The sequence below is a fragment of the Oncorhynchus keta genome, chromosome 3, assembly GCF_023373465.1.
Source record: "Oncorhynchus keta strain PuntledgeMale-10-30-2019 chromosome 3, Oket_V2, whole genome shotgun sequence".
Lineage (NCBI taxonomy): Eukaryota > Metazoa > Chordata > Actinopteri > Salmoniformes > Salmonidae > Oncorhynchus > Oncorhynchus keta.
In genome coordinates, this window is record NC_068423.1 from 24,855,659 (window position 1) to 24,876,575 (window position 20,917).

The 20,917-nt window shown below is 44.9% G+C and overlaps 1 protein-coding gene across 1 annotated transcript in view; it reads right to left on the reverse strand.

The window, feature by feature from the left end:
* The window catches only part of LOC118370343 (heparan sulfate glucosamine 3-O-sulfotransferase 6-like), a 30,439-nt gene extending 16,498 nt beyond the window's left edge, over positions 1 to 13,941 (reverse strand). Inside the window, exon 1 of the mRNA XM_052485550.1 lies at positions 13,142 to 13,941. Within this exon, the coding sequence (XP_052341510.1) occupies positions 13,142 to 13,623 (482 nt within the window). The 5' untranslated portion in view covers positions 13,624 to 13,941. The remainder of the gene's footprint in view (positions 1 to 13,141) is intronic.
* Positions 13,942 to 20,917: the final 6,976 nt, after the last annotated feature.

Here is a 20,917-nt window from a genome sequence, read left to right on the forward strand (position 1 = left end):
ACAATTAGACCAACCACAGCTGATTCCCATTGTAGCAGAACACCTACCCAGGTGTTAGTCTTTCAATCACATTACCATCTATACAAAAGGGGACATATTAGGAATAATGCTGTAGTGTATTGTAAACATGGACCCAGACAGAGATAGAGAAGTGGCTGACAGAGGAAGAAGAGTGGCTGGGAGAGGAAGAAGAGTGGCTGACAGAGGAAGAAGAGTGGCTGACAGAGGAAGAAGAGTGGCTGACAGAGGAAGAAGAGTGGCTGACAGAGGAAGAAGAGTGGCTGACAGAGGAAGAAGAGTGGCTGACAGAGGAAGATGAGTGGCTGACAGAGGAAGAAGAGTGGCTGACAGAGGAAGAAGAGTGGCTGACAGAGGAAGAAGAGTGGCTGACAGAGGAAGAAGAGTGGCTGACAGAGGAAGAAGAGTGGCTGACAGAGGAAGGTGAGTGGGTGACAGAGGAAGAAGAGTGGCTGACAGAGGAAGAAGAGTGGCTGACAGAGGAAGAAGAGTGGCTGACAGAGGAATTTGGGTGGCTGACAGAGGAAGAAGAGTGGCTGACAGAGGAAGAAGAGTGGCTGACAGAGGAAGAAGAGTGGCTGACAGAGGAAGAAGAGTGGCTGACAGAGGAAGAAGAGTGGCTGACAGAGGAAGAAGAGTGGCTGACAGAGGAAGAAGCGTGGCTGACAGAGGAAGAAGAGTGGCTGACAGAGGAAGAAGAGTGGCTGACAGAGGAAGAAGAGTGGCTGACAGAGGAAGAAGAGTGGCTGACAGAGGAAGAAGAGTGGCTGACAGAGGAAGAAGAGTGGCTTACAAAGGAAGAAGAGTGGCTGCGAGAGGTAGAGGAGTACGTATGCGTGGTGGAAGAAGACTGAGAGGAAGATCAAGAGCTGTCGTCTCAGATGAGATTAGAGCTACTATAAGTGATCATGTAATAGATCATGGTCTATCAATGAGAGAGGCTGGTCTGAGAGTGCAGACAAATCTGCAACGCTCAACAGTGGCATCTATTGTGAGAAATTTCTGGCAAAACACCAGGTAAGATGTGCATTCTGCAAGGGCATCTGACTGAACTGCACATTACAGAAGTCAATTGAGCAAATCCTCCAAACCAACTTGTGTGTAATTGTTTTTGTATTTCTGCCTGGGACCCAACGGTTACCTCCTACAGGCAGGAGGTAGGATTTTCACTGCTGTGCAGGAAAGTGCAATCGTTGATATTGTCATCAGAAACAATGGCATAAAACTCACAGAGATTCGAGACAGTGTCGGCAGACAACATTACATTTGTAAATATTCACAATGTAAGCATAACAGCTATTTCTAGAGTCCTGAAACAACATAAAGTCAGGATGAAGCAGTTGTTCACTGTCCCCCTTGGAGAGGAACTCTGAACGAGTCAAGCAACTCAGGAACCAATAAGTCCAGGTAAGATGACTATAAAATACAGAACTGGTTTAGAACTAAACCAAACAGGGCAGAGACACAACAACGGCATGTTTTTAGGTATAATGAAACTACCGTAAAAGCCTAACTCTTATGTTGCAAACACCCCACATATTCATCTTTGTGGATGAGGCTGGTTTCAACTTGGCCAGAACACGACGGCGAGGAAGGAATGTGATTGGAAAAAGAGCCACAGTGGATGTCCCGGGCCAGAGGGGACAACATCACAATGTGTCCAGCAGTATCCTCTGTTGGATGGCTGTTACACAAACCGCTAATTGGGCCGTACAACACCGAGCGTCTCATTACATTCCTGGATGACCTCTATGGAAGGGTTGGGCCGTACAACACCGAGCGTCTCATTACATTCCTGGATGACCTCTATGGAAGGGTTGGGCCGTACAACACCGAGCGTCTCATTACATTCCTGGATGACCTCTATGGAAGGGTTGGGCCGTACAACACCGAGCGTCTCATTACATTCCTGGATGACCTCTATGGAAGGGTTGGGCCGTACAACACCGAGCGTCTCATTACATTCCTGGATGACCTCTATGGAAGGGTTGGGCCGTACAACACTGAGCTTCTCATTACATTCCTGGATGACCTCTATGGAAGGGTTGGGCCGTACAACACTGAGCGTCTCATTACATTCCTGGATGACCTCTATGGAAGGGTTGGGCCGTACAACACCGAGCGTCTCATTACATTCCTGGATGACCTCTATGGAAGGGTTGGGCCGTACAACACTGAGCTTCTCATTACATTCCTGGATGACCTCTATGGAAGGGTTGGGCCGTACAACACTGAGCTTCTCATTACATTCCTGGATGACCTCTATGGAAGGGTTGGGCCGTACAACACTGAGCTTCTCATTACATTCCTGGATGACCTCTATGGAAGGGTTGGGCCGTACAACACTGAGCTTCTCATTACATTCCTGGATGACCTCTATGGAAGGGTTGGGCCGTACAACACTGAGCGTCTCATTACATTCCCTGCATACAACACCGAGCGTCTCATTACATTCCTGGATGACCTCTATGGAAGGGTTGGGCCGTACAACACTGGAATGACCTCTATGGAAGGGTTGGGCCGTACAACACCGAGCGTCTCATTACATTCCTGGATGACCTCTATGGAAGGGTTGGGCCATACAACACCGAGCGTCTCATTACATTCCTGGATGACCTCTATGGAAGGGTTGGGCCGTACGACACCGAGCGTCTCATTACATTCCTGGATGACCTCTATGGAAGGGTTGGGGCATAACACCGAGCGTCTCATTACATTCCTGGATGACTCTATGGAAGGGTTGGGCACGACACCGAGCGTCTCATTACATTCCTGGATGACCTCTATGGAAGGGTTGGGCCGTACAACACCGAGTGTCTCATTACATTCCTGGATGACCTCTATGGAAGGGTTGGGCCGTACGACACCGAGCGTCTCATTACATTCCTGGATGACCTCTATGGAAGGGTTGGGCCGTACAACACTGAGCTTCTCATTACATTCCTGGATGACCTCTATGGAAGGGTTGGGCCGTACAACACTGAGCTTCTCATTACATTCCTGGATGACCTCTATGGAAGGGTTGGGCCGTACAACACTGAGCTTCTCATTACATTCCTGGATGACTATGGAAGGGTTCAACACTGAGCTTCTCATTACATTCCTGGATGACCTCTATGGAAGGGTTGGGCCGTACAACACTGAGCTTCTCATTACATTCCTGGATGACCTCTATGGAAGGGTTGGGCCGTACAACACTGAGCTTCTCATTACATTCCTGGATGACCTCTATGGAAGGGTTGGGCCGTACAACACTGAGCTTCTCATTACATTCCTGGATGACCTCTATGGAAGGGTTGGGCCGTACAACACTGAGCTTCTCATTACATTCCTGGATGACCTCTATGGAAGGGTTGGGCCGTACAACACTGAGCGTCTCATTACATTCCTGGATGACCTCTATGGAAGGGTTGGGCCGTACAACACCGAGCGTCTCATTACATTCCTGGATGACCTCTATGGAAGGGTTGGGCCGTACAACACTGAGCGTCTCATTACATTCCTGGATGACCTCTATGGAAGGGTTGGGCCGTACAACACCGAGCGTCTCATTACATTCCTGGATGACCTCTATGGAAGGGTTGGGCCGTACGACACCGAGCGTCTCATTACATTCCTGGATGACCTCTATGGAAGGGTTGGGCCGTACGACACCGAGCGTCTCATTACATTCCTGGATGACCTCTATGGAAGGGTTGGGCCGTACAACACCGAGCGTCTCATTACATTCCTGGATGACCTCTATGGAAGGGTTGGGCCGTACAACACCGAGCGTCTCATTACATTCCTGGATGACCTCTATGGAAGGGTTTACAACACATCTCATTACATTCCTGGATGACCTCTATGGAAGGGTTGGGCCGTACAACACCGAGTGTCTCATTACATTCCTGGATGACCTCTATGGAAGGGTTGGACCGTACAACACCGAGTGTCTCATTACATTCCTGGATGACCTCTATGGATGGGTTGGGTCATACAACACCAAGCGTCTCATTACATTCCTGGATGACCTCTATGGAAGGGTTGGGCCGTACGACACCGAGCGTCTCATTACATTCCTGGATGACCTCTATGGAAGGGTTGGGTCAGGTGAGGAAAGGGTTGCAGTGAGGCGAAATCAGCCAACGTTTGTAATTGTATGGGACAATGTGGCGTTTCACCACTCCCATGCAGTCACAAAGTGGTTTACAGCCCATCCCAGGATGATGTCACTTTTCCTCCCACCTTACCCTCCATTCCTCAACCCCATAGAGGAATTATTTTCCTCATTGAGGTGGAAGGTTTATGACCACCATCCACATGATGTCCCTCCTGGACGCAAGGAATGCTGGATGCCTGGACATATCTGCAGAAGATTGCCAGGGATGGACCGTGCATGCCAAAAGATTATTTCCTAGGTGTATTGCCCAAGATGACATAAGATGTGATGTGGATGAGAACCTGCCAAATGCAGAAGACAGGGTTGACTAGCATTGCTACTGATCTGTATCGGTAGATGGTGTATATACAAATTATTGTATTTTGGAATCACTCAATGCCAAAAAATGACATAAAAGATATTGAAGCATATTGCAACATGTCTGATTCATTCCTGTAACATATACTGCAGTGAATTCTAAACAGTAGAAAGGTGTCATTCTTGTTTTGTAAAGAAATGTCACTAAATTAAACATGGTGTAATGCTAAAAGCTCATTGTTTTATGAGTGACAAAGTGTGCTTGTTTTGACAAAAAGTGTTCTGTAAGAATGAGTTGATTTGAGACCTGTATGAAGTGTTTTGGTCGTTTTAGTGCATTTTGGATGTGAAATGGACTGTTGTGCCAGGCTGAAAGTTGGATTAGGAGAACTGTGTGAAGAGTTTTGAGAAAGTGACCTAAGTATTGAGAAATGGGTCCTAGCGATTGTAAAAACTAAAAAAAATGTTTTCAAAAATGTAATGGACAGACGGGCACACTCCAACACCCAGACATAATTTAAGAACTCAATATTTTTTTTTTTGACCTTTATTTAACTAGGCAAGTCAAGAACAAATTCTTATTTTCAATGATGGCCTAGGAACAGTGGGTTAACTGCATGTTCAGGGGCAAAGTCCACAACCAGTCAGTCCACCTCAGCGTAGCCTAGTGGTTAGAGTGTTGGACTAGTAACTGGAAGGTTGTGAGTTCAAACCCCCGAGCTGACAAGGTACAAATCTGTCGTTCTGCCCCTGAACAGGCAGTTAACCCACTGTTCCCAGGCCGTCATTGTAAATAAGAATATGTTCTTAACTGACTTGCCTGGTTAAATAAAGATAAAAATTTAAAAAAACACTAGGCTGCCCTGCTCTGCCCCTGCTACCCTGTATTTATTGAGTCTGCCAAATCAGAGGCAGTAGGGATGACAATGCATTGATAGGTGTGTGAATTGGACCATAATTCTGCCTGAGCATTCAACATGTAACAACTACTTCTGGGTGTCAGGGAAAATGTATAGGCAGTAAAAAGTACACTATTTTCTATAGGAATGTAGAGGAGTCAAACTAAAAGTACAGATACCCCCATAAACTACTTAAGTAGTACTTTTACTTAAGTACTTTACACCAATGTGCATCACTGCATCCTAAACCAACCGTTCAGTTCCACGCAACCTCTCTAACCTAGATGATGAGATTTTAATCCTGTGTTTCATCTGTTATGTAGTTAGAGTTTATGTTACATGCACACACTATAACCCTGTGTTGGGGAATGTAAATTATGTGTGTGTGTGTGTGTGTGTGTGTGTGTGTGTGTGTGTGTGTGTGTGTGTGTGTGTGTGTGTGTGTGTGTGTGTGTGACTCTAGGATCAGTAGGAGCTGACTATGGTAACATCTGGCCTCAGCTGGAGAGATGATTGCTCTGTGATAACTCATCCTGACCCTCCCTGCGAATAAACACACACACACACACACAAGAATAGACATACACACAAACATAGACACACACACACACACCCACACACCCACATTCCGATTAGCATGGCCAGCTGGCAGTGTCTCCCTCTGCCTGTCACCTAGACCAGCTTGCAGTGGGTATGTTTGAATACGCCAACAACAACAAACATTATTCATGAGATCTTTCCATGTTGCAGGCTGCAGAGTGGCTGCAGAGTGGCTGCAGAGTGGCTGCAGAGTGGCTGCAGAGTGGCTGCAGAGTGGTTGTACAGTGGTTGTAAAGTGGTTGTACAGTGGTTGTAAAGTGGTTGTACAGTGGTTGTACAGTGGCTGTACAGTGGTTGTACAGTGGTTGTACAGTGGTTGCACAGTGGCTGCACAGTGGTTGTACAGTGGTTGCACAGTGGCTGTACAATGGTTGTACAGTGGTTGTACAGTGGTTGCACAGTGGTTGTACAATGGTTGTACAGTGGTTGTACAGTGGTTGCACAGTGGCTGTACAGTGGTTGTACAGTGGTTGTACAGTGGTTGTACAGTGGTTGCACAGTGGTTGCAGAGTGGTTGTACAATGGTTGTACAGTGGTTGTACAATGGTTGTACAGTGGCTGTACAATGGTTGTACAGTGGTTGCAAAGTGGTTGTACAGTGGTTGTAAAGTGGTTGTACAGTGGTTGTAAAGTGGTTGTACAGTGGTTGTACAATGGTAGTACAGTGGTTGTACAGTGGTTGTACAGTGGTTGCACAGTGGTTGTACAGTGGTTGTACAGTGGTTGCACAGTGGTTGCAGAGTGGTTGTACAATGGTTGTACAATGGTTGTACAGTGGCTGTACAATGGTTGTACAGTGGTTGCAAAGTGGTTGTACAGTGGTTGTAAATTGGTTGTACAGTGGTTGTAAAGTGGTTGTACAGTGGTTGTACAATGGTAGTACAGTGGTTGTACAGTGGTTGTACAGTGTCTTCAGAGAGTAGTTATTACCCTTGACTTATTCCACATTTTGTTGTGTTACAGCAATACCCCAAAATGACAAAGGGAAAATATGTTTTTAAGAAATGTTTGCAAACGTATTTAAAATGAAATACAGAAATATCTCAGTTACATAAGTAGTCACACAAAATCACATTTGGCAGTGATTACAGCTGTGAGTCTGTCTGGGTACGTCTCTAAGAACATTCCACATCTGGATTGTGCAACATTTGCCCATTTATTATTTTCAAATTCTTCAAGCTCTGTCAAATTGGTTGTTGATCACTGCTAGGCAACCGTTTTCAGCATACCCATAAGATGATGCTGGCACCACTATGCTTGAAAACATGAAGAGTTGTATACAGTAATGTGTTGTGTTGGATTTGCCCCAAACAAAACACAGGACAAAAATGAATTACTTTGCCACATTATTTGCAGTATTTACATTACTGCCTTGTTGCAATGTTGTTGATCCATCCTCAAGTTTTCTCCTATCACAGTCATTCAACTCTGTAACTGTTTTAATGGCACCATTGGTCTCATGTTGAAATCCCTGAACGGTTTCCTTCCTCTCGGGCAACTGAGTTAGGAAGGACGCCTTTATCTATGTAATGACTGGGTATATTGATACACCATCCAAAGTGTAATTAAAAACTTCACTGTGTTCAAAGGGATATTCAATGTCTGCTTTTTTATTTCTACCTATCAACCAATAGGTGTCCTTTCTTGCAAGGCATTGGAAAACCTCCCTGGTCTTTGTGGTTGAATCTGTGTTTAAAATTCACTGCTCGACTGAAGGACCTTACAATTATCTGTATGTCTGGGGTACAGAGATGGGGTACTCATTCAGAAATCTTGTTAAAGACTATTATTGCACACAGAGTGAGTCCATGCATTTGATTTATTAGGATCCCCATTAGCCAACTCCAATAGTAACAGCTAGTCCGACACATAACCAAAAAGACATTACAGACAAAAGACTTCACAATTTACATGTAGTGTGTGCGGATCTACCAGTTACACATATATGTCAGTATATACACGCAACAAGTCGGTCACATGGGGGAGAGGGGTTGCTTTATTTGTTTATTGAAACCAGGTTTGCTGTTCACTTCCGATATATAAGATGGAAGGGAGGGAGGTCCATGCACTCATGGCTCTGTATAACACTGTATGTTTTCTTGAATTTGTTCTGGACCTGGAGACTGTGAAAAGACCCATGGTGGCATATCTGGTGGGGTAAGTGTGTTCTGGACCTGGAGACTGTGAAAAGACCCATGGTGGCATATCTGCTGTGTATCAGTGCTGTGTGTAAGTTGACTATGCAAACCATTTGGAATTTCCAACACATTCATTTCTTCTAAAAACAAGAAGTGACGCTCTCAGTCTTTCCTTAACTCTTAGCCAAAAGAGATTGGCATACATAGTATTAATATCAGCCCTCTGATTACAATGATGAGCAACACGTGCCGCTCTGTTCTGGGCCAGCTGCAGCTTACCTAGGCCTTTCTTTGCAGCGCTTGACCAAATGACTGGACAATAATGAAGACAAGATAAAACTAGAGCCAAGGACATCCCGGCCAGCCAAACCCTCCCCTAACCCGGACGATGTTGGGCCAACTGTGCACCGCCTCATGGGTCTCCCGGTCGCGGCCGGCGACAACATAGCCCGGGATCGAACCCGGACCTGTATTGACACCGCCTTAGACTGCTGAGCCACTCGGAAGACTTGAGGTCTAGAACTTAGGGAATGATTTGTACTAAATGCAATGCTCTTAGTTTTAAAGATGTTCAGGACCAGTTTATTACAAGCCAAAGATTCCAAAACAAACTGCAACTCTTTGTTAAGGGTTTCATAGACTTCATTAGCTGTGGTTGCTGATGTGTATATGATTGTATCATCAGCATACATGAATACACATGCTTTGTTTAATGGCAGTGGCAGGTCAATGGTAAAAATAGAAAATAGTAGAGGGCCTAGAAAGCTGCCCTGCGGTACACCACACTTTACATGTTTGACATTAGAGGCTTCCATTAAAGAAAACCGTCCGAGTTACGTATATTAGATGGATAGCTCTGAATCCACGATATGGCAGAGGTTGAAAGTCCATAACACATAGGTTTTTGCAACAACAGGTTATGGTCAGTAATATCAAAGGTCACACAGAAATCTAACAGTACCGCTCCCACAATCTTCTTACTATAAATTTCTTTCAATTTGTGTCAGTGCAGCACATGTTGAGCGCCCTTCTCTATAAGCATGTTGAAAGTCTGTTGTTACTTTGTTTACAGATAAATAGCATTGTATTTGGTCAAACACAATTTTTTCCAACAGTTTGCTAAGAGCTGGCAGGAAGCTGAAAGGTCTGCTGTTAGAACCAGTCAAGGCCACTTAATTATTCTTGGGTAGCGGAATTACTTTGGCTTCCCTCCAGGCCTGAGAACAAAGACTATCTAGGCTCAGATTAAAGATATGACAGATAGGAGTGGCTATAGAGTCACCTACCATTCTCAGTAGCTTTCCATCTGAGTTGTCAACGCCAGGATGTTTGTCATTTCTGACCGATAACAATATTTGAGTACGATATTATAATTATAATTATAATATTTGAGTCACTGCTCGCTGTTGACATTCCCTGCCTAAATCGTCCCACTTTGCCAATGAAGTGTGATAAATAAGCCATCTGATTCGATGAAAGTTGTATTTGTCTTTCTGACCATAATTGTATTTAAAACATTGTTTTTTTCCCCCATCATTATTTATAAATCAAATCAAATCAAATGTTATTTGTCACATACACATACACAGCAGATGTTAATGCGAGTGTAGTGAAATGCTTGTGCTTCTAGTTCCGACAATGCAGTAATAACCAACGAGGAATCTAACCTAACAATTCCAAAACTACTACCTTTTATACACACAAGTGTAAAGGGATAAAGAATATGTACATAAAGATATATGAATGAGTGATGGTACAGAGCGGCATAGGCAAGATGCAGTAGATGGTATCGAGTACAGTATATACATATGAGATGAGTATGTAAACAAAGTGGCATAGTTTAAAGTGGCTAGTGATACATGTATTACATAAAGATGCAGTAGATGATATAGAGTACAGTATATACGTAGACATATGAGATGAATAATGTAGGGTATGTAAACATATCATTGATCTTGGCTTCATAATACAGTTTCTTCTTCTTTTTGTTCAGTTTAGTCTCATCATTTCTCCATTTGCAGTAAGTCAGCCAGTCAGATGTGCAGCCAGACTTATTAGCCACTCCTTTTCCCCCCATCTCTTTCAACCATACAGTTTTTCAATTCCTCGTCAATCCATGGAGCCTTAACAGTTCTAACAGATGAATGTTTATCAATAAGTGGAAGAAGCAATTTCATAAATGCATCAAGTGCAGCGTCTGGATCACATCAGACCAACAAATGTGTTTTACATCATCCACATAAGAGTCACAGCAAAATATTTTGTATTATACACTATTTTAGGCCCAGCTTTTGGAACTTTGGTTTTCCTGTATATAGCCACTAAACTGTGATCACTGCATCCAATGGGTATGGATAAAGCTTTAGAACAGATTTCTATGGTATTAGTAAAACTGTGATCGATGAATGTGGATTATCTTGTTCCTGTAGTGTTTGTAAACACCCTCGTAGGTAGATTACAGGCATTGGTTACAGTGAGAAGCTTCCTCTTGATTGGACAGCTTGATGAAAACCAGTCAATAGTCAGGTCCTCAAGAAAGTAGTCTGTTCACATCCCATACACTATCAAGCATTTCACAAATATTATTTAGATACTGACTGTTAGCACTTGGTGGCCTATAGCAACACCCCAAAAGAAACGGCTTTAGATGTGCCAAGTGAACCTGCAACCACAACACTTCAATAACAATTGATGTAAGATATTCTCTAAGCAATACAGGGATGTGTCTCTGAATATATACAGCAACACCTCCCCCATAAACATTCCTGTCTCTTCTATATATGTTATATCCTTGTATTGCTACTGCTGTATTATCAAATTAATTATCTTAGTAAGTCTCAGAAATTGCTACTTTATTAATATTATCTGATGTTAGCAAATTATTGATTTCAAAAACCTTATTTCTAAGGCTACATATATTAATATTGGCTATTTTCAATCCTTTCCTGGGAAGCCTCAGAGATAGAAATAATATGGAAAAGAGAAAACAAAGCAAGAGAAAACAATATCCATTCAGCAGTCCATTAATCAGTTGGTGTATGTACGTGTGTGTGTGCTAAGGGGTTGAAGCTATGAACCCATTAGCTTGGCTCCCTCATCCTTCTAGGCTTTTGGGAGGGAGGGTGGAGCCTTCTGGCAGCTTTAGTGTCACGCCTGCTCCCGCTCTCCCTCACTGGCGCTTGAGGACGCCAGACTGCCTATCATTACGCACACCTGTCCCCTTCATTACGCGCACCTGCACCTTCGTTACGCGCACCTGCACCTCATTGGACCCACCTGTACTCCATCATTATTTGATTGCCTTATCTGTCTGTTTCCTCTGTTGCATCCCTGTGTCAACATTGATGTTGTTATTTTGTCCCCTGTCCAGACGCTAGTCCTGTCCTGTTTCATGTCCGTTTTCTATTAAATGTTCTCCATGTACCTGTTTCCTGTCTCCAGCGTCGATCCTCACACTTAGGATAGTCCTCGTTGAGGAAGATATACGTTCCTCTCAAGTTCTTGGCTCTTTCCAGAGCAGCTACCTTGTCCTTGAACGTCAGGAAGTTGACCACTATTGGCCTGGGCCTGTCACTTGTGCTGGTGGTGGGTTTTTCAGTCCTGTGGGTGTGCTCCACCTCAATTTTTCCTTTGGTCCATCATCAGTTTCTCCAAGATAATGTCCCTCACTTTGTTCTCAGACTCCATCCAGGTCTCATGTGGAAATTCTGCAATTCCGTCCACAACAAAGTTGTCACATCTTGATTGTTCCTCAAGATAATCTGATTTCTCTGTCATTGTTATCATAGAGTCACGGACAGAACTGATGTCCTCTCTCAATGATTTACAGATTGCTGTCATCTTGCCGTTCTCCAGTTTCAACTCATCGAGCTGACCCTGGGAGAACTGCAAACTGTTCTTCAGGTCCTGGACCTCTCTGGTCAGGTCGTCCATTATTTTATCAATTGACTCCACAAGTATTTGGACAAAACACTTGAAGCTATTTTCTTGTTTTTGTAACAACTGCTTGTGGAACTATTTTTGTTCATTTAAAAGATCGTTCACCTTCACTGTCCTCAACGGTACTCCCGCCAGCTTTGGTCGTTGTCATGGTAGCAACATAGGTTATGCTGTTACTCGTCATAGTTTCAGACAGGGCAGGTCACAGGGAAGATGGAAAACAACAACAATAAACAGCAGGGATCTAGACAGCCACAAGCCAGGGACAATCTGCAGTTCCAGCCACAATAGGCAGCTAGTTAGCAGCTAGGCTAGCTGCCATGCCAAACAGCTCCTCAGACCTGGCCTTGGTCGGCAGAATCAGTTGACAGATAGTTGTGGGTCCAGAAACTGATGCCAACAGACAATAGACTTTCAAAACTTTCCAAAACAACAAACCGAGCTCTCCCTCATTCCTCTTTAAACAGGAAGTGAAGCAACTTATTATGTGACTTAAGCACATTTTTACTCCTGAACCGATTTAGGCTTTGCCATAACAAAGGAGTTGAACACTTATTGACTCAAAAAAACATAATAAACATAATTCCACTTTGACATTATGGGGTATTATGTTTAGGCCATCGACAAAACATCTAAATGTCATAATAACTGTAAGAGGTGTGAATAATTTCTGAAGGCACTGTATATGCAAATCGTTGTGTAAAAATGAAAGACCGACCAATTCTACCATGCATGCATTATACAGCAATAAACAATAACCTTCTGATTTACAAGTGCAGGTGCACTGAGGCACTGAGTCTATGGAGTTATATGTACTGAAATGCACTCAACCAAAATTCATTGGACATCAACTCCCATTCTATAAAAAACAGACACGTCCATACGATGTGGTTTCCACTAGATAGCACAGCCACAAAGTCAAATTAGCAATATCTTAAGAATTGATGAAAACTTACATTTTCGTTTTGGTCTTAATTTAAGGTTAAGGTTAGGATTAAAAATAATTACTTTTAAGAAACTGAATTGTATAAATGGGCGGGGTTCATGACTTTGTGGCTGTGGTAACTAGTGACAACCATGATATGTACCTGTACCAGTCCAAACCTCGTGCGTAATGCCGGTCAAAGAAGTGCGGTTCAGAGCCCAGCGCGCGGATGTCCGGGTGCAGCCTGAGAAACTCCAAAAGAGCCCTCGTGCCACCCTTCTTTACCCCTATAATGAGGGCTTGGGGTAACCGCCGTGTCGCCGTCAAATCTTTAACCGAGTTATTCGTCTCCAAAACCGGAGTTATTGTGCTCCTCTCCCCGGCTACTGGGTATCCATCTTCATTCTGTACCATTACAACGTCCTTATACAACGTCCCGTTTCTGTCATGATACCATCCTGATAAAAGAAACTCACTGGCGGGTCTTTGAGAGATGGAGTTGTCCCTTATGTCCGACTCGCAGCATCCCGCGAGGAAGTAGAAAAGAGAGACACAGATTATTCCCAGAGAGAGCATGATTAGAAGTTTTTGGAGAACCCTCCTGATGTCCCTGTCCGTTGGGTTGCTGTGGTGAAAAGCTGCCATCGCCTTCCCTCAGAGTCCCAGCCGAGGAGGACCATTCTACTACAAGCTCAGCTCACTTAACTTCCTTCACCTCTGTGAAGACACGAAGGCTTTCTGAGCAGCTCAGAGAAGATAAAGGCTCCATAGTGACGCTACGTGGATTCCACAAAATTGCCAACAAAGTCGCCGGTTTGCCCGCGTCCCATCTGTCCCTTTCGCGGTTCATTCTGCGCGTCAAGGGATCAATTCCTGTGTTATGTCCAAATATCCACCCACTTAGTTGATCCCACCGGCATGTAGTATAGTCTAAGGCTTTTAATATCCGCGGCGCATGGCTGGAGTGATCCTTTTCCCTGGGATTACCCGCTGTCTCCCTCCATGGGTCTCCAGAGACTGCGCGTCATGGGGTCTCTCTCTCTCTCTCTCTCTCTCTCTCTCTCTCTCTCTCTCTCCCTCTCGCCCCCCCTCTCTCTCTCTCTCTCTCTCTCTCTCTCTCTCTCTCTCTCTCTCTCTCTCTCTCTCTCTCTCTCTCTCTCTCTCTCTCTCTCCCTCTCTCTCTCTAGTGTCAATCATTCAGGAAAGTGTGCGCTGCACTCCGCATTTAACCGTCTTTGATTATTTAATTCCAACGGATTTTATTGGAAAACGGAGATGAATACGATGCGCGTGCACGCGGAGGAGAGGAGAGAGTGGTTATGCTGCGCGTACCCGACAGATCATGACGCTTTTCAATGTAATAAGTCATCATTTATCCACTGATTGTTTTTGTTGGCATTTTGAGTTTTATGTAGACCTGTTCTCCAGTTTATTCACAACCAGTTGTGCAATACATGTCATAGTCTACACAGTTAACTTGGTTGTCACTTTAGAGAGCCATTTCATGATTTTAACTAGCAAACTATACACTGTAAACCCCAAGGCATTTTTAACTAAAATACTTCTAGTAAATTGATCTCAAAGTCCAGGAAAACTCACTATTACTTATTAAAATGTTTATGTGGTACTGACTCAGAACTAAATGAGAACTCAAAGCAACTCAATGTTTTAAAGTTATAACAAATTATATATATTTGTATATATATATATTTGTGTTTTTGCATGTACATTGAGAAAATTCATTTCCAAAATAGAGAGTTCCCAGTTGTCTTGAAAGCACCATAAAACTCATGGTACCCTTCACCAGCTCATATCTGTGTGAAGCTGGATTCAGTGCTTTCGTCTGCATTAAAACCAAATATGGATCCAGGTTGGATGTGACAGCAGAGATGTGGTGCTCACTGTCGACCACGCCCCCTGACTTTGAGAAGCCACGCCCCCTGACTTTGAGAAGCTCTGATGCGATCAAACACACCCATCTCATTAGTGGTGGTGAGATCAGATACATTATGTCAGACTCATTTGAATTTGACTGTGATAGCACCACATTAAAAGTATATGATGGTGATGTGAAAAAAGAGAATGTTAGAATAGAATGTTTTTCAAAAAAAGTTAACATGGCTGTTAATTACATCATTTTTTTTCACATGGTTTTGGTCACGAGAACTTACAGATATTAAAATGGGGTCGTGGGCCAAAAAGGTTTGGGAACCCCTGGCTCACACTGTTCCTAACCCTGGCAGTCATTATGAATGCAAGTTGCGGGTGACTAGAATTTCCAACTGTTGTATATCCTGGCTGGATTCCAATAGGAACAACACATCACTTTGCAAGCCTGCATAACGGGGACTCGCAGGTAAATTTGCAATATTCTGGTCAATTTCCCAGGTGTCCCTGAAATCTAGGTTAGAAGATTCCTGGAATTCCTTCAACCAATGATTTGTTGAAAATCTGTACATTTTTGGAAAGTTACTGGAGTTTTGCAACCCTACTTGCAGGCCTGATGTGGTCTATAAACCAGGAGTTTCAGGCCAATGTATAAGGGTAAAACTAGGCCTCAAAATATGGCCTTAGATTAGAGCGTTTGATATATGAGATATTTAAGGTATTGTCATAACGAGTTTAATTATAATGTTAACATTCGACCTCGGGACTCACTAATGAATTTAACAACCATGTCTCTGTCACAAACAAATACAGTCACGAGTGGTGACTCTACCATTCACTGGAACTTGTGTTGGAGGCGTGGCTTAGTAGGGGCGTTACTCATATCTGGACCCCCCTACAGCAGGGATATCAAACTCATTCCACGGAAGGCTGAGTGTCTGTGGGTTGTTGGTTTTTTCCTTTAAATTAAGACCTAGACAACCAGATGAGGGGAGTTCTTTACTAATTAGTGACCTTAATTAGTAAATCAAGTACAAGGGAGGAGCGACAACCCGCAGACACTCGGCCCTCCGTGGAATGAGTTTGACAGGTGCCCGACAGGGTCACAGTGACTCTTTCGGTTTGATTGATGACTACAACATAACTTTAAGTAACTACTCAAACATAGTAAGTGCAACGGATTTAATAAAAAAAAAAAATGTACCTAATGATACATTGGGGATTACGGTGTACATATTTTATTCACAAAAACACACAACCTCATTAGTCTGCAAAATGGGATATAGGGCGATATAGAGTCTATCACATCCCAATGGTGGCGAGTCCCTTTATAAGCGAGGACATAGCTGAGAACACCATGGGTTTATTGGTTAGTTTTAGTCGAGTTGCTGTGACTGGCATTGGCCAAAGCCTTCTGATTCTGTCCTGGCATGGACACTCCCAAGTCCTATCGACCAAATCTCCAGTCTCATGAGACTAAAGAACAAAGGTTCAATTTAAAAACCTTAGATAAATCAGACAACAAGGAAACAGGAGGGTACCGGTAAATTAACATAGATATTCTCTCTTAACACATTTGAACAAAAACATTTTTTAAATTTAACTACGCAAGTCAGTTAAGGATAAATTCTAATTTACAATAACGGCCGAGGAACAGTGGGTCAACTTGTCACGAATCCCGCTTCCTGAGTCTGTGTTTGCCTGTGTTTCTGTCCTGGAGTGTGTTTCCGGTGTCCTGGAACGCACCCTGTCTGGTTGCCGGGCGAATTAGCTTGTTGGGAGATCGATGTTCACCCGCACCTGTATCCCATCAGTAATCTGCACACCTGTCCTGATCATCACCTCTCCCCTTCAAAAGCTCTGACCTCACACATCCATTCCCTGCCGGATCGTTAGCCATGAACACCATTCACCCGGAACCCATACCCCATCCCTGTCATACCCCATCCCTGTCATACCCCATCCCTGACATACCCCATCCCTGTCATACCCCATCCCTGACATACCCCATCCCTGTCATACCACATCCCTGACATACCCCATCCCTGTCATACCCCATCCCTGACATACCCCATCCCTGTCATACCCCATCCCTGACATACCCCATCCCTGTCATACCCCATCCCTGACATACCCCATCCCTGACATACCCCATCCCTGTCATACCCCATCCCTGACATACCCCATCCCTGACATACCCCATCCCTGTCATACCCCATCCCTGTCATACCCCATCCCTGACATACCCCATCCCTGTCATATCCCATCCCTGTCATACCCCATCCCTGACATACCCCATCCCTGTCATACCCCATCCCTGTCATACCCCATCCCTGTCATACCCCATCCCTGACATACCCCATCCCTGTCATACCCCATCCCTGTCATACCCCATCCCTGTCATACCCCATCCCTGTCATACCCCATCCCTGACATACCCCATCCCTGTCATACCCCATCCCTGTCATACCCCATCCCTGACATACCCCATCCCTGACATACCCCATCCCTGTCATACCCCATCCCTGTCATACCCCATCCCTGACATACCCCATCCCTGACATACCCCATCCCTGACATACCCCATCCCTGTCATACCCCATCCCTGACATACCCCATCCCTGACATACCCCATCCCTGACATACCCCATCCCTGACATACCCCATCCCTGACATACCCCATCCCTGTCATACCCCATCCCTGACATACCCCATCCCTGTCATACCCCATCCCTGTCATACCCCATCCCTGTCATACCCCATCCCTGACATACCCCATCCCTGTCATACCCCATCCCTGTCATACCCCATCCCTGACATACCCCATCCCTGTCATACCCCATCCCTGACATACCCCATCCCTGACATACCCCATCCCTGACATACCCCATCCCTGACATACCCCATCCCTGTCAAACCACATCCCTGACATACCCCATCCCTGTCATACCCCATCCCTGACATACCCCATCCCTGTCATACCCCATCCCTGACATACCCCATCCCTGACATACCCCATCCCTGTCATACCCCATCCCTGACATACCCCATCCCTGTCTGCTCGTCACCAGTGTGTTGTTATCCATTGGATCAGCCTATCCACTCCCATCAACCCACCTCCGCTGCCCGCTCCTCCACCCAGAACTATCTACCTCCACGTTCTCATTGATTAATAAATACTCACCATCTTTATACTCACCTTGTCCTGGTCTGCTTCTGGGTCCAATTCTGGTAAACCCTGACAGAACGATCCGGCCAGTGATGAACCCAGCGGACCTGGACTCCGTTTGCCATACAATTACCCAGCAGGAGAAGATGTTGGGACAACACAACACGGCGCTACACGAGATAGCGGGTTCAATCCGGAACTTATCGGATAGATCAATGAGTATCCAGGATCAGCTCAGGTTGCCGGCGGATCATCCACCACCTGTTTCACCCATATCACCTGCCGATTCGGGAGCGGGTTCCTTCCGTATACTCACCTTGTCCTGGTCTGCTTCTGGGTCCAATTCTGGTAAACCCTGACACAACTGCCTTGTTCAGGGGCAGAACGACACATGTTTACCTTGTCAGCTCAGGAATAAGATCTAGCAACATTTCGGTTATTGGCCCAACACTCTAGCCACTAGGCTACCTGCCGTCCCTACACTCTAACCATTAGGCTACCTGCCGTCCCCACACTCTAACCACTAGGCTACCTGCCGTCAGTACACTCTAACCACTAGGCTACGTGCCGTCCCTACGCTCTAACCACTAGGTTACCTGCCGTCCCTACACTCTAACCACTAGGATACCTGCCGTCCCTACACTCTAACCACTAGGCTACCTGCCGTCCCCACACTCTAACCACTAGGCTACCTGCCGTCCCTACACTCTAACCACTAGGCTACCTGCCGTCCCTACACTCTAACCACTAGGCTACCTGCCGTCCCCACACTCTAACCACTAGGCTACCTGCCGTCCCTACACTCTAACCACTAGGCTACGTGCCGTCCCTACGCTCTAACCACTAGGTTACCTGCCGTCCCTACACTCTAACCACTAGGCTACCTAACGTCCCTACACTCTAACCGCTTGGCTGCCTGCCGTCCCCACACTCTAACCACTAGGCTACCTGCCGTCCCTACACTCTAACCACTAGGCTACCTAACGTCCCTACACTCTAACCACTAGGTTACTTGCCGTCCCTACACTCTAACCACTAGGCTACCTAACGTCCCTACACTCTAACCACTTGGCTGCCTGCCACCCCTACACTCTAACCACTAGGCTGCCTGCCGTCCCTACACTCTAACCACTAGGCTGCCTGCCGCCCCTACACTCTAACCACTAGTCTACCTGCTGCCCCTACACTCTAACCACTAGGCTGCCTGCCGCCCCTACACTCTAACCACTAGGCTGCCTGCCGCCCCTACACTCTAACCACTAGGCTGCCTGCCGCCCCTACACTCTAACCACTAGGCTACCTGCCGCCCCTACACTCTAACCACTAGGCTGCCTGCCGCCCCTACACTCTAACCACTAGGCTACCTGCCGCCCCTACACTCTAACCACTAGGCTACCTGCCGCCCCTACACTCTAACCACTAGGCTGCCTGCCGCCCCTACACTCTAACCACTAGGCTACCTGCCGCCCCTACACTCTAACCACTAGGCTGCCTGCCTCCTTACACTCTAACCACTAGGCTGCCTGCCGCCCCTACACTCTAACCACTAGGCTGCCTGCCGCCCCATGACAACAAGGTTGTGCGTTTTTATTGAAAGAACAGAAATCACAGTGCAGAGTCATAAATCAAAAGCTTATTGTGATATTACAATACATGTTGATATGAAGCAATACATGTTGATATGTGTGTTCTTTTCTATCCTGTTTAAGCAGGTCTCTGTAGCAGTGCTGATGTTACAGGAGGTTAGGGAGCTACTTACGGGCCATTACGTTTTATTGTTGTAAAATAAAGGCAGCTGGACTGAAGGTACAGTTAAGAGCTCATTGGAGAGTCGTTAGGGTTGTAACACACACACACACACACACACACACACACACACACACACACACACACACACACACACACACACACACACACACACACACACACACACACACACACACACACACACTTTATGTTACACATGGTTTATCCCAGTCATCAGACCACAGCAGATGTGATCTAAGTCATTAGGTTGTACGTTGTCTTGGACTGTAAAAGTGCAAAACCAATAACCGATGCAATATTCATTGTTATATATTAAAAGATTTGTGCTGGATAAAATCACTTGATTTGCATCTCTTTTGCAAGAACACAACACAGACATTAATGCAAAAAAAACAGATCAAATATTATGATCGGGGGAGTCTTTGATGACTTATTCCATAACTGGATCATTGAGGGTTACGGTGAGATTTGATAAGATCACGGAGTGACAAAAGTAAGCCTGTCAAAATCCCATTTCCTGTCTTACTAAAGATTTATTGAAAAGTCTACCCCCGGCGCGCTAACACGTTAATTTCCAGAGAGAGACACGTAAAGACAGAGACTTTTTCCTGTTATTTACTTCAAATCAAATCAAATCAGGAATAAAAAATGTGTTTTAAGAACAGTAACTTTTATTGTACATTTTTTTTGTTCCCCCTTTTTTGTTCTTCCTTTAATAATGTGTTCATATTTTTTTTGTGAATAACAGGTACAATCTCTGCTCATCTCTGGCTATGAACATTTGGGAGAAGAGAGAGACACCGATGTTGACTGTTCTGATCATGTATGACGATGATGTCACACACGGATACGGGCTGTGGTCTATCAAGCCAAATAAAAGCGCTCAGCAACTCTCAACTGACCCTGAAATAAGACCGTAATCACCCGTACGATATTTCAATACCACCATCATATCCCCTCATCGCTGCAACTTTTCCTTTGATTAACACAACATCGCTGAATCCATAAAGAAGTGAAGACAGGTTATAGATTTAGATTAAAGTTACAGATCAAATTGATTCAGAGATATTTTATGCTCAGTTTCCTTGTTGATGTTATGTTTTGACCTGCCTCCAT